Here is a 14,101-nt window from a genome sequence, read left to right on the forward strand (position 1 = left end):
ATAGGAGCTGTAAGACTGGAGAAGAACAAGTGTTGTCCCAGTTTTCAGAAAAGGGAAGAGAAGATTCTGCCAATTATTGTCTGGTAAACTTGGTTTTGATTGATTTCTAGGAAAACTTCAGAGCAGCTCATTAAAGATGGATGGTGAACATTTGGAAAGGGAAGCAGTAATTACAGAGAGCTAGTATGGCTTCATAAGAACAGGTCTTGCCACACTAACCTTCTTCCCTCCCCACCTCTTCCCCCGGGCATTATAAAGTTAGAAAAAGGGCAGCTAAGTGGTATAGTGGGCAGAGAATACAAGGCCTGGAGTCAGGAAGATCTGAGTTCAAATCCATTCTCAGATGCTTACTAGCTGTTTGACCCTGGGCAAATCACTTAACTCTTTTGCCTCAGTTTTCTCATCTGTGAAATGAGAATAGTAATAATACCTTCCTCCAGGGTCATTGTGAGGATCAAATGAGATAATATTTGTAAAGAGTTTAGCACAGTGTCTGGCTCATATTAAGCACTATATAAATGTTAACTCTTCTTATTAGTTGAGGGAAAATGCTGTTTACATAGTTTACTTAGATTTTAGCAAAAGGTTTGATAAAGTATTTCAAATATCAGATGGATACAGGATTGGTGGGATAGCTGAACCCATGGTTTGATGTCTGTAGGGCAGGTCTCCAGTGGAGGTTTTCAAGGACCTGTGCCTGGTCTTGTGCTATTTAACATTTTTATCAGTGACTATGATAAAGGCATGGATGACATGCTTATCAGATTTGCAAATGACAAAAAGCCGGGAGAGCTAATACGCTAGATGACAAAGTTAGGATCTAAAAGAATCTACACAGGGTGGAGCATTGGGCTTAACCTAATAAAGGGAAATTCAACAATATAAACCTAAAACTTTGCACTTGGGTAAAAATGTCAACTTTGCAGATACAAAATGAAGGAGGCATTCTTAGACAGTAGTTTGAGAAAGATCTGGGTGTTTGAGTGTACTCCAAGCTCATTACGAATTGTCAGTGTGATTTGACAGTCAAAACAATTAGTGTGATCTTGGGCTGCATTAAAAGGAACATCTTTCTAGGAGTTGGGAGGAATAACCTCATTGTACTCTGTCTGCCCTGTCAGACCTCATCTGTATTCATGATTCTGGGCACTGTGACTTAAGAAAGACATTGATATACTGGGCAATGTCCAGAGGACAACCAGAAGGATGAAGGATCTTGATTCCATGCTATATTAGGTTGATAGAACTGGGTATATTTAGTCTGAAGAAGTGAAGACTTGGGAGACATGATGGCTGTCTTCAAGTATTTGAAGGGCTATCATATGGAGGAAGAAATTAGACTTGTTTCTCTTTGTCTCCAGAAGGCACAACTGGAAGCAATGAGTGGAAGTTGTAAAGAGGCTAATTTAGGCTTGATGTCAAGAAAGAAACTTCCTAACAATTAGAGCTTTCCAGAACTAGAATGGGCAGCCTTAAAAGCTGGTAAGTACCCAGAAAAACAACTTACACAATAACAACAATGTTGTAAATACAAACAACTTTGAAAAACTTAATAACTCTGATAAATGTAATGATCAGTGAAAATTCCAGAGGACCAAAGATGAAGCATGCTAACTCACTCTTGACACAGAAGTGATGAATCAAGATGCAGAGTAAGATATACATTTTTGGACATGGCAATGTAGGAGTTTGTTTTGCTTGACTGTGCATATTTGTGACAAGGATTTTCTTATTTTTTTTCTTTTTTAACTGGAGAGAAGATGAGTGGGAGAGAAAATGAATACTTATTAATTGATGTCAAGGATATATATGTTGCTCATGTCAGTTATGGATGTCCAGATGGGTTTTTGTAGTTGTGGCTTGTAGGGAATTATGAATATAGTCTTTCATCTACCCTTCTCAGAGGGAGACTTTGATTCCTGCTAGGTGAGGAACAGGAGTTTGGGGCCACAAGACTTGCCACTGTACTCTCCTCAGAGAGGGAATACCGGGTGTAATGGTAATTTAAATGGGAAGGTCTTTCCCATTCCTTAATAGGCCCATGTGACCTGCTTAAATCACATGGAAGCCTAAATCACGTGGTGGGAGGAGCTTGCTGAATGGTTGGAACTGGAGCGATGGGGCAGAACTGAGAGGAAGTTATTGAGAGCAGTTAGGGCAGAGGAAGAGAGAGGACACAGGCAAGCAGACACCTAGAATCGTGAGTGTTTGTAGGAAGGTGGAGTGAGGAAAGGAGGTTTGGGAATAGTTTTGTCCCCTGCAGTGCCAATGTGTATTGACTTCTTGGCTACTATGATGGATTTGAGTTTCTGGTTTTGGGATTTGGCTTTCTGGTGTCTGAGTAAATGTTTTTCTTCTGGCTCCTATATGGAGAGTCTGTTATACTTTGCGATTGAGAACTATGCCGGCATATTCATAGTCACTACGAGTGCTGTAATATTGCCTTGGTGATACACTGACCCTCTAAATAGTCTAGGGTAAATAACTTTTAGGTACAATCCACTGTCACTGTCCTTTAATAAGGAAGGAAAGCCAGAGGCTGTATCCCAAGGCTTGACACTTCCAACCAAATGCCACAAAAATCATTCATTACACAGTGACTAGTGAATTAACTCCCTTTTTTAAAAAAAAGAATCCAAGCCAATTGTAAATATAAATTTAGAGACATTATACAGATTAGAATATACAAGATAATATACAGAGTGAATTAGCCCTCCCTTTAGGAGCAAGATATCCCAGCTTAACCAAAAGGGAGAATCCCCAGTCTTATCCAAGGGGAAACTGCCCACAGTCTCTTGTGTGGTAAGCTGGCAATAGGGACATGACTGAAGTGCTGCCTTTTTTACATGTTGTCTTTTTCTCAGAGTTTTTCTTTCCCTCTAGGGACTTTTTTCTGAAGAGAACCTAGAAATGAATGTGTCTTCTTTTGAAGCTGGAAGCTAGAAGACTGAGGATCTTTCCTCTCTCAAGCTCTTGCCATGTTTGTACTTCATGCAGGTGTAGAGTATAGAGTAGTTGTCTTGACTCGTGAGTGAACTCGATTTAAGTGAGGCAGAATTGCACAAAGATGTCAGCCTCACTCTCTCTCAGAGTCATCAAAGTCCAGTGACAAGACAGAAGTCAAGATGACTGGCAGAGTAGTTGTTTTATGTCCTGAGTTACACTGAAATAAAGTTAAAAAAATCTTTTTTAGAGAAGTTGTGAATTCCCCCTCCTTGGTGGTCTTTCAAGTAGAGGTGGGATGACCACTTTCATCTCATACCACTTTCCATCTGCAGCTCTGCTGGTTTTAACTCCACAGAACAAAATAGGTACCTCTTGCTTTCCCCTACCCCCTTTATAGCTTCCATTTGTCTACTGACTTTCCCCATTAGATTGTAAGCTCCTTGAGGGCAAAGATTGTCATTCTTATTTGTATTCCCAGTATTTATCATAGGGCTTGGCCCTTAATAGGTGCTTAATAAATGTTTATTGAATTATTGAATTGAATTTTCAGATATGTTATAATGGAGATTTCTTTTAGGAATGTGATGGACTGAGATTGGTCACCTAGATCCCTTTTAATTTCAAATTTTGTGATTTTGTGTTGTTTGTTATATACCTAAAAAAATTAAAAAAACCAAATGGTCTTTTCCCTCCATATTTGGAAATATTCATATTTGCTTGTATTTGTCAAGTTCAGTATTCAGTTATTCTCCTTGTCACATCTTTCCTTTTTTCCAGTCTTATCTCCATATAGCTGCCGAAATAATTTTTCTAAAACGTAAGTCTGACCATGTCAGTTTTCCACTCATTAAATTCTAGCAGCTCCCTGCTGACTTTAGGATCAAGTTTTATTTCATATTTATAATATCCTTTCCTAACTTCTTTTTCTGTATAAGTTTTATAATGTATATAAGTTCTATAGCATATTGCATAATTTATAAATAAGCAAATATGCTCATGTCTGAAACTTTTTTTTTTACTGATTGGGTGAATGGTCATTAGTTTCTAGACCACTGCTCTCCAGGATCTAAGGACATTTTACGGCAGTCTTTCACACATAAAATTTTTATAATGTGTTCCATGCTTTAATCATTTTGAAAGCAGCACTTCAAGAATTTCTTGAGACATTTTAAAACAAGGTGTAAACTCTTGCTATTTCTATTCTTAGCTGGAAAAAAAGCAGGAAATGCCTGCAGGATTGCAGGAAAACAAATGCCATGTGATTTTTGAATACTAGAAATAGACAAGGTTGGAAATAATATCTTTATCTTTGAGCCTGTATTTTGTTCCCCAGAAAAGAACAGTGTTTGAAATTTTTTACTAATTATAGCCCTAATCTTAGCTGTCAGTTAAATACATGATTTCCTTTTCAGCTGATGCCTTCTCAGTCAGTCTGACACAGAGGAAAATGAAGCTCTTGTATTTACTTGAATGACGTTTATTACTCAAAAGTCATAAAGTCACTATTATTAAAAAATTCCTAGTGTAAGCCCATCCAAGTGTGAACAGAATTTATTCTGTATACTAATAGTTGAAACTTAATTTTTGCGAAGAGATGCCAGAGGTATGGGTGTTTTAAGAATTCATGATCATAGAATAAATGAGTGACCTGGAAGGGACCTCAGAGACCATCTAGTACAACCTACTGATTTTACATGTGAGGAGATCCCTTAGTCACTTGGGTATTAAGTATTGGCAGTGGAACTTGGACCTATCTCCTTTGACTCCTGTGCCAGTGATCTTTTCAGTGTTTTGGGTATGATTTGACTTATGTAGTGATTCTGACTTGGGTCTGTGAAGAGCTTGCTGCTTTTCATAGTCTGTCTCTGCTGGTTAAGAGGAAAGGGTGAATTGGAGGGAATAAAGCTGATAGGGGCAGTAAGAACTGTTATTGAAACTGGTCAATGTCATAGGTTACCTGTTGCCCAGGCTGAGAGAGGCCTTGTTATTTCAGGCATTGAGAGATCAGCATTTATCTGATGGTTAAGTCACCAACGACCTTTCACCATTCTAGTTTACAGTCTTGTACTGATAAGGAAACACAGGAGACTGAGGTTCAGGCAAACTTGCCAGTTTGCTGTGTCTCACCTACAACACTCCATCTCCTATTTTGGTACTTTTATCCTGGTTGTCCCTCAGTCGGGAGGCTTTTTTTTTTCTCCCCTCCACTTTCTCCCCTTGTTAACTTCAAAAATCTTCTAAAGTGCCACCTTCTGTTGGAAGCTGTTTTTGGTCATTTGAGGGTTACCTTGTCACAGAATCAGAGAATTTGGGAATTAGACTAATTTGTTGATGAGTCCATTCTACTTTATTCATGAAAGAAATCCTTTCTGCAACATACCTGACAGGTGATTAGACAGTTTCTGCTTAAAGACTTCTAAGGAGGGAAAACCCACTGCTTCATAGAAGTATCTTCTTCTTCTTTTGGGAGGCACTTATTCTTAGGAAATTTTACTTGATATTGTGCTTAAATTGGCCTCGTTGCGACTTTTACCTGTAATTCCTAGTTCTGCCCTCTCTGGCCAACAAGAACAAATTGTATCCTTCCTTCACTTGACCACTCTTAAAATACTTGAAGGCAGCTGTCATGTCTTCTTTGAGTCTTTTCTTTTCTAGCCTCAATATAACCAGATTCTTCAACAGAGCCTTATAGGACATAGGCTTTCACCATTTTGGTTGCCCTCCTTTGGGTACTTCGTAGCTTATTGATATTCTTCTTTAGCTTAATGCCCAGAACCAAACAGTACTTTTATGTTTCTTAAATGAGGTTTTTTGGCAATTGTTTTGGTGTCTTCCTTTCTTCTAATGAGCCTAATTGGTATTTCAGATGGCAAGTTTGGAGCCTACATGCAAGTACATATCCAGAATGATGGGCCTGTGACTATAGAACTGGAGTCCCCAGTGGCTGCCGCTGCAGATCCCAAGCAGGTAAACCTTCTGCAGGCTTAAATTCTGGAGAAAGAAGAATGCTTGTATGGTTCTTAACTATCCATTACTGCCTTTACTCTCTCATAGGCCTCTTCAAATCATTATGTGTGACAGTTCATTATTTCATATAATATCTCTCTTACTAAGAATCTCAATCACTTTCTTACATGCTATTTCTGTAAAGAAGGCATTTTTCTCCTTTGTTTCCCCTTTTGGATTGTGTTCCTTGCAGCTGAGTCAGGGAATGCTCCTGGAACATGGTGTAGTTCTAACCTTATTAGTGTGAATTTTTGTTCCTCAGCAGAGTGCTGTGGAGCTCCTGGGACACTGGAGGGCAGTCAAGTAACACCACATCCCCTACTCTTCTTGTGTTTACAATTTAGAGAGTCAAAGTAACTTATCTTCAGACAGATTGTGTCCCAGGGACAGTGGGAATGTAGCATTTGAGGGTCTTCCCTCATTCATGATTTCATGAGAAATATCTGCCCTGGATTTACTGACAATTATGCCTTTCATGAAAAAGGGGAAGAGAAACCAAACACAATTTTTACTTTTCTCTTCGAAACTGAAAGTCCTTTTAAAGACATTAATAAATTATTTTGATAGCTTTTGAGGTAGATAAACCATTGGAGAAGACAAAGAGAAGTTCCCTTTCTTCTCTTCTTCCTCTTCCTTTTTTTTTTTTTTTTTTGAGTAGAATAGACTTAATTTCCTTAAAATTCTTCATATTCTTGGGAGGAAAGTATTGATGAAATTTAGTGTGTGTGGAGGAACCTGATTTCTTTTGGTCTTTTTGTAAAGACAGAAGGACACAGAGAAATGACTGATGGCCAGGCAGAATTGGTGAGAGTTCGAATTAGACCTGGCTTTTCAAGTACTCTTTCCCCTGTACTCAAGAAACATTTATTGGTGAATTCTGTGGTGGGTAGAGTAGGTGCTCAAAAAATGTTTGCTGAATTACTATCTCCACTCATGTGTGTGGTAATTTCAAACTGTAAGATTCCTTTACACGTTCTTTCTTCTTTTTTCTGTCATAAACATTTGATTATCAAAGCCTTTAATTCAAAGGGAGGCAATAAAAGTGCCCTTGATCCTGTGAAATGTCTTTAGTAATTATTATTGAAGGATACTTATTTCAAAAGAAATAATATGTGCATTTTCTCTTTCTTATTTGTCTCAACTTTTAGAAACTGGTGTGCTAAATGTGAGAGTATTTCAGAAGAGGATAAAGTACTAAACAAACATAAGGACATGTCATTATTATTTCTGTCCCAGATATGAACCTTTCCACCCCCATCCTCATTACATCTAGGTGTCTGTTAAAAAAAAATTGGATTAAATGAGAGACAGTGTAGTGTAGTGGGTGCAGTGCTGGCCTTGGAATCCAGAAGGGAAGATCTGGGATTCTCACCTCTAGTGTTTCCTTGCTGTGTGACCGTGAGAAAGACACAACTTTTTGGAGCCATAGGCAGCTCTCTAAGACTACATATTATAGTGATGAAATCATAGGAAAGGGAATAATATATTTAATTACTTACAGAATTGGAGAGTTTAATCCTAAATTCACTTGTAATCCTTTAACTTTCTTTTTACTTCTTGGCTGGGCCTAATTTGTTTTCCTATTTTTTTAACTGGAGTTATTGTTCTGTTTTCTGTATATCAAAAAAAATGGAAAAGAACATTAGCTGAGCAAGTGAATGTATTTCTTTGGAACAGTTTTTCCTGAAATAATGAAGAGGACAATATGTCTTTTTCATATTCAGATTTCCACCAGAGTCAAAAAATGAAAGGGATCTTCTTTTCTTGATTCTGGGGAGTCCTGTTAATTCCTTGGGGCAATGCAGGAACCTGCTTTAATTGTAATAAATCAAGTCACTACTCATGTTTTGTGGAGTCACATCTCTTTGTTAAAATTTAAAAAAAAAATCTTTTAGAATTTTCTGCTGAAGTCTCCTACCGGTCAAATTTATTATTATCCTTCTATTATTTTGGAGTATTACCAAGGTAAACTGAATTAATGAACTATCCTGAAACCTGAAACTTGTGTGAATCTGTTTAGTTTAGTTTCATAATTTATAGTAGTGACTAGTGTGAGAACATTCCTGTTTTGTTCCTGTGGTAGTGCTAGGATTGGCTTGTTGTGAAGCCGTGCAGTACTGAGGTTAATTGCTGGGATTCCATTTCTTCACAAGGGAAAATGTTAGGGAAAAAAAGAGCTTCCTAATTAGAATTGTCCTAAAGTAGCTTCCTGGAGAAGTGGTAGGTTTCCCCTCCCTGGAGGTCTTTAGGTACAAAGTTAGACAATTACTTATTGGTTTATGATTATGTCATAGTAAAGATTCCTATTGTTTATGTTTTGGACTAGCTAGCCACTGAGATGCTTTATAGCTTTCTTTATTCTGTGATTCTGTGGGTTTTGTTATGAAGGGTAAAAAGTCAACTCCTGCAGCTTCTCTTTGGACTTTTCAAAAGATGTAGGTATGAATTTATTTTTGTTTTTTGTCTTAGCATTGCTTTTGTACTTTTATTTCTTTTTTTATTTAGTATTTTTATTTATATAAATAATAAATTTATGTGAATGTTAATACATATATTTATTTTACTTGTTTAGTATGTTTTACTTAGTACTATTTTTGCATTTGTATCTTTAAAAATTTTTTATTTTGAAATTAACATCATCGACTTTGAGTATTTTAACTTAAAACGAACCAAAAAAGAGAAATTTATGAAACTATGGATCTTTATCATGAACAGCTTGCTAATGCAGCAGTTTCAAAGCCATCTTGCTTCTCTTTCTCTGTGTGTCGTGAATCTCCTTCATTTCTCTTCTGTGCTTTCTTTTGTGACATGGTAATTAACTATTTTATTAATCATATTAGTAATAATTAATAAAAGGGATCAGTAGCATTCTCAAATTCCAAAACAGACCAGACCCCTCATGGAATCCACTTAACTTGTATATGCCTGTGAAAGAGTGGGTATTTCTGAGGGTGGCAATTGACTCTGATTGGTTAATAATTAACGAGAAGAATATTATAATGAGAGGTGGGCCTATTCTTATGAGAGACTGAGGGACCTGACCCATCACTCAGTCTTGGACAAAGAGACTTATCTCATATTCAGACCACCCCCACCTAGGACAATATAAACAAAGGGTGGTCTACCTCTGTTCAGTCCTCTCTGAGTAGAATACAATGGGCGGAATTTACTTTAGATTAATTTTTTTATAAGCCTCTCTTGTTGAGTAGGGTCTCCTACCCCATCAAAGACCCCTTGAAATTTGGGTAATCTCATCCATCAACAAAACCCTTCAGAGATTGAACAGGTTTCTGAAAAAATCCTGGTTTTAATTTACTAATTCATTATTAATATAAAAGAGAAAGTAATCATTTCTCTTACTTTAAAAAAAATGCTTCAATGATTCTCTTTTCTTTTTTTGTCATCAATATCCCTAGTTTCTCCATCATCCTTCATCCATTCAAATTTAAAAAAATAGGACAAAAACCTTTCATTGTAACTAATAACCGTAGTAAAATAATTTATATATTGGTCATGTCCAAAAACTTATGAGTCTTTCCCCATCCCAGGCGAGATTTTACATCTGTGGCAATAGAATGCCACCCCATATGGGGTTGAGACCCACATTTTAAGAAGCGCTGAAGGGGTCACCAGTGGAAAAAGTTTAAGAAGACCTGCAATAGATCACTCAGAGTCCAATAGTTCACATATATAATCCATTTAATTAAAGTTTTTTCATATATCCTCCTATAAAAGTTTCCAAGGCTAAAGTTAAAGGCAGTTCAGGAAGATAAAAACAAATTTACAAAAAAGAGGGTGAAGTAAGGCGAAGATTCCCTGGGGTCTTAGGAGCTCTCTGCCAAAGCCCCAAAAACTATTTTTATATTCTTGCCCAAGATCCCAGACCAGTTCTCATGGATGCAAAGTTAACCCAGACTTCTTAGAACTGTACCACAACTTTTTAACTCAGCAGAGAGGTTAATTCACTTCCCCACTTTCACCAGTATCCTAGTTCACAATAACCCCCACCTTTCTGTCAGGTGGTAGAAAGCATGCTTCATCATTTGTCCACTGGAATTGTGGTTGGCTGTTGTATCAATCAAAGTTCTTATGTCTTTCAAAGGTATTTTTCTTTGCATTGTTGTAATTAATATAGAAATTGTTCTCACTGTTCTCTGCATCAATTTATATAATTTCCCAAGTTTCTTTGAATTTATTTCTTTTTTCATTTCTTATGGCAAAATAATATTCCATCATAGGATATGCCAAAATTTGTTCAACCACTCCCCATTTTAGTAGTAATCTCCTTAGTTTCCCAGATCTTTGTTATGACAAAAAGTACAGCTTATAAGTATTTGTGTATATATGGGTCTTTTCTCTCTTCCTTTCATTGTTTTGTTGATATGTGCTTAGTAGACTGTTTGAGATAAGGTAAGGTTAATGTTCACTAACAGGTTATCGTCTTTGTTTCCATTTCTTTACCACTACTGGTGTTTCTGTATACATTTTTATTCATTTGAGATAGGTTTTTTCCAGTCTTTCATCTTCTGTGTGAGATCTCTGGTCAAAAGGGCATGGAAATTTTTGCCTTTTTTTAAAAAAGCATAATTAAAAATTGCTTTCCTAGAATCATTGAACCAGTGAACAGTTCTAACAATAGCATATTTCTATGCTTATCTTTTTAAAAACGAGTTTTTATTTGTGGTTTTGTTTTTCACATCACCATAGTTTTTCCAGGATCCTTCCTCCTTTCCCCTCCCACTGAGCCATCCCATGTAACAAATAACATTTCGTAAAGACAAAAAAAGGAAAAAATCAGCATGACTGATCAAAAAGAAAAAAACTGAAAATACGTGCAATGTCCAGCATCTGTAGGCCTTCCACCTCTGCAAAGGAGACATGCTTGTTTTTTATAATTTTGCAACATTTGGTTTTTTTGAAGTGTGTGTGAGGTTCTTTTTATTTACAGTGTTGTGATTATTGTGTGTATTGTTTTATTGGTTGCTTACTTCACTGCATCAGTTGATGTACATTATTCCATTCATTGCCATATTTATCATTTCTTACAGAAAAGTAATATTACATTTCATTTGTGTAATTTGTTTAGCCAATCCCCAAGTGATGGGCATCCAACTTGTTTCCAGTTATTTGCTATCATGAAAAATATTTTGGTACATTGGGGAAATTTTTTCGTCAGTGACCTCCTTGGAATCGTCAGCAGAATTTTGAATGTAATCCATACTGGACCAGTCTCTAATCTGGGATGGCAGGAGCTGAACAGAGGAGACTAGAAGCAAGTGTGTCAGGACACAAAATAACAGTATAATTTATTTCAGAGTGAGGAAAACGATTTGCAAGCAAAGAAGCCTTCCCCCCGCCTCTTGCCCCTCCCACCTCCCAAGAGGGCTTAACATGTTGGGATACAGGTTATGCTTATATACCTAAATAGGCTGGACTATGACAATCATTCTTAGGCCTTGAGTAACACTTTCCCACGGCAGGCTCATGCATAGACAATGCAGGTGTTTCTGTGTCCTGTGGGAACCATCTCCAAGTTGATTGTCTCACAATAGGTACAGTACCTGGTTTGGTTCCCTTATCTGTTACAAAAAACAGGGATTATGAACAAGTCAGTCAAGGTAATGGATGACTCTCAGGTCCCTGGGAAATAGGGGGCAGTGAATACCTGGTGCTTGGTCAAAGCAATACACTTTGCCAGAGAGTGAGATCATCCAGAGCACAAAGGATTGTTATACCAAGCTCAGGGCACAGCCTACTTGCTGGGCCTTAACTCTGGGAAGCATGGTGCCTTACATATTTTGACAAATTGTAAGCCCAGTAATGGAATCTCTAGGTCAAGGAGTGTAGACTTTACTTTATTTGCAGTTTTAAATTTAGTTTTAAATTTCTGTCAGATATGGTTGTATTGATTCATAGCTCACCAGTAATACACCAGTGTACCTATCTTTTCCACATGCTTCTAAATTTGAGTATTCCCATCTTTTGTCATCTTTGCCAATTTGCTCAGTTTGAAGTGAAACCTCAGGGTTGTTTTGATTTGCATTTCTCTTACTATTATTATTTGGAGCATTGTGGCTATCTTTACGTAACCCTTTGAATATTGGTCGTTAACATTATTTTGTCATTTTTTCCAAACTCAGAATTTTCGTTTTCTCTTATTTTGATTTAGAGCAATCTTTGATATGGTTGCTAATAGTTTGTGATTCCTTTTTTGAGAATTGTTTGTATCCCTTAACTCAGTGGATAACCATCCATTGAGGAATGACTCTTGGCCTTATATATCTGTGTTAATTTCCTATATGTCTTGACTAATAAATCATTATCTACATAAAGATTTCCTCCTATTCCCATGGTGTTTACCTTTTCTGTTACCTAGTTAGACTGATTTTATTCATACAAAAAATTTTCATACTAATATTTTGCTCAGTAATGGTGATAGAGGAATTCCATTTGCTTTTTTAGTTTTTGACGTAAAAATACATGTAAAACAACTTTCAAGAAATTTCTGTGTGGCAAAATATAGGTTATCTTTTGTGATTGCCTCTATTCTTGTTTAGATAAGAACTCTCCCCATCATCAAAAAGGTGCTTGATCTTATTTTTTCTTCTTCTTTTTTTTTTTTTATTAATTTCTAGTTACTATTAATTTTGAGCTTATTGTGGTGTATGGTATAAGATGTTGGTTTAAACCCAATTCCTTTCAAACTGTTTTCCAGTTTTCTTAGAAGTTATTGTCAGTAAGGATAGTGGTCTGCAGTTTTGTTAAAACTTTTAGGTTTGAGGTATCAGCACTATATTGGTATCATAGAAGGAATTTTGTAGACTTTTCTGTATTCCTATTTTTACGAATAGAATATGAAATTTTGGATTTAATTGTTCTTTGAATGTTTAATATACTCCAGTTGCAAGTCCATCTAGTCCCAGGTTTTTTTTTTTAATGTTCATTTTTGGCTTGTTCATTTATGGTTTGTTCAGTTATTTAAATCTCTTTTCTGTGAATCAGGCTATTTTGAATTTTTGACATTTACCCATATTATATACATTGTCTGTTTTGTTGTCATTTAATTGGGCAAATAGTTTCTAATAATTTCCTTCATTCTTCATTTGTTGTGAATTCTTTTTTTCATTGTTAATACTAGCAATTTGATTTCTCTCCCTTAGGCTAGTTAATAGTTATCTTTTTTATTTATTTACTTTTTTAAAAGACTAATTCTTACTAAATGAATTCAGGGGAGTTTTTTTCTTTTGGTTTTGTTAATCCCTTTTTTGATTTTTAGGACCAATCTGAGCATGTCAAACTGTGTGCAGCTCATATCTTCTCTCCCCCCAAAATTTGCACACTCAACAAAACTCCAGTAGCTCTCTGTTAACTACAGGATCAAATATAAACTTCTGTTTTTGGAGTTACATTATCTAGTATTTTTATTAAAGAATAACAGGGAATGTAATTAACTGGAAAGTGGTGAGTGATATGGTAGCTTTGAACTTCACATTATTTTAAGTAAATTAATTATTGAATTACATAAGTTTTTCTGTGTGTAGTTGTACATTTACACATCAGTACTGTAGGTGACACAGTTTTGAAAGCGTTGAGGGATTGATTTTCAAGATTTCTGAAAGAGTGGACTCTGTTGAATTAGGGAAAAATTACAGATGATGTTACTACATAAAATGATGGAGAGGACATCAGTAACCAATGATGCATATACTTACTATATAGTGGATAAACTGCTGGACTTGGAGTTAGGAAGACTGGGTTTCAACACTTAACCACTCCCCAACCCTTGCTAAATCACTTAATCTCTTTTTCAATTTCCTCATCTGTAAAATGGGGATAATAATAATACCACCAAACCCTAAAGCATTGTAGGTGTGTGCTCATTAGCTGTTTTAATTTCTATAAAATTATTTTGAGAATGATCTACATTATTTCATTTCAGTAAACAAGAAGTGCCTCCATGCAAAGCTTTGGACTTGGTGCAGTTTACATGATAATAAAAGGTACGACTCAGCCTAGCACGTGCTACATCCTGTCTGAAGATGTCTTAGATGCTTGTTGATTGATTGATGAAGATGTAATAAGGGAACTGGCAAGGTGTTCAATGTTTTTCTCATGCAGATTACATCTTTACGGTTATAGACTATAGAGA

The 14,101-nt window shown here is 36.2% G+C and overlaps 1 protein-coding gene across 4 annotated transcripts in view; it reads left to right on the forward strand.

The window, feature by feature from the left end:
* Positions 1 to 14,101, forward strand: part of DTD1 (D-aminoacyl-tRNA deacylase 1) — a 221,091-nt gene that overhangs the window by 45,786 nt on the left and 161,204 nt on the right. For all 4 annotated transcript variants that reach the window (XM_072634547.1, XM_072634548.1, XM_072634550.1 and 1 more), the window contains exon 4: positions 5,813 to 5,913. In XM_072634547.1, coding sequence (XP_072490648.1) covers positions 5,813 to 5,913 — 101 coding nt within the window. The remainder of the gene's footprint in view (positions 1 to 5,812; positions 5,914 to 14,101) is intronic.

This window comes from Notamacropus eugenii, chromosome 1 (genome assembly GCF_028372415.1).
Source record: "Notamacropus eugenii isolate mMacEug1 chromosome 1, mMacEug1.pri_v2, whole genome shotgun sequence".
NCBI lineage: Eukaryota > Metazoa > Chordata > Mammalia > Diprotodontia > Macropodidae > Notamacropus > Notamacropus eugenii.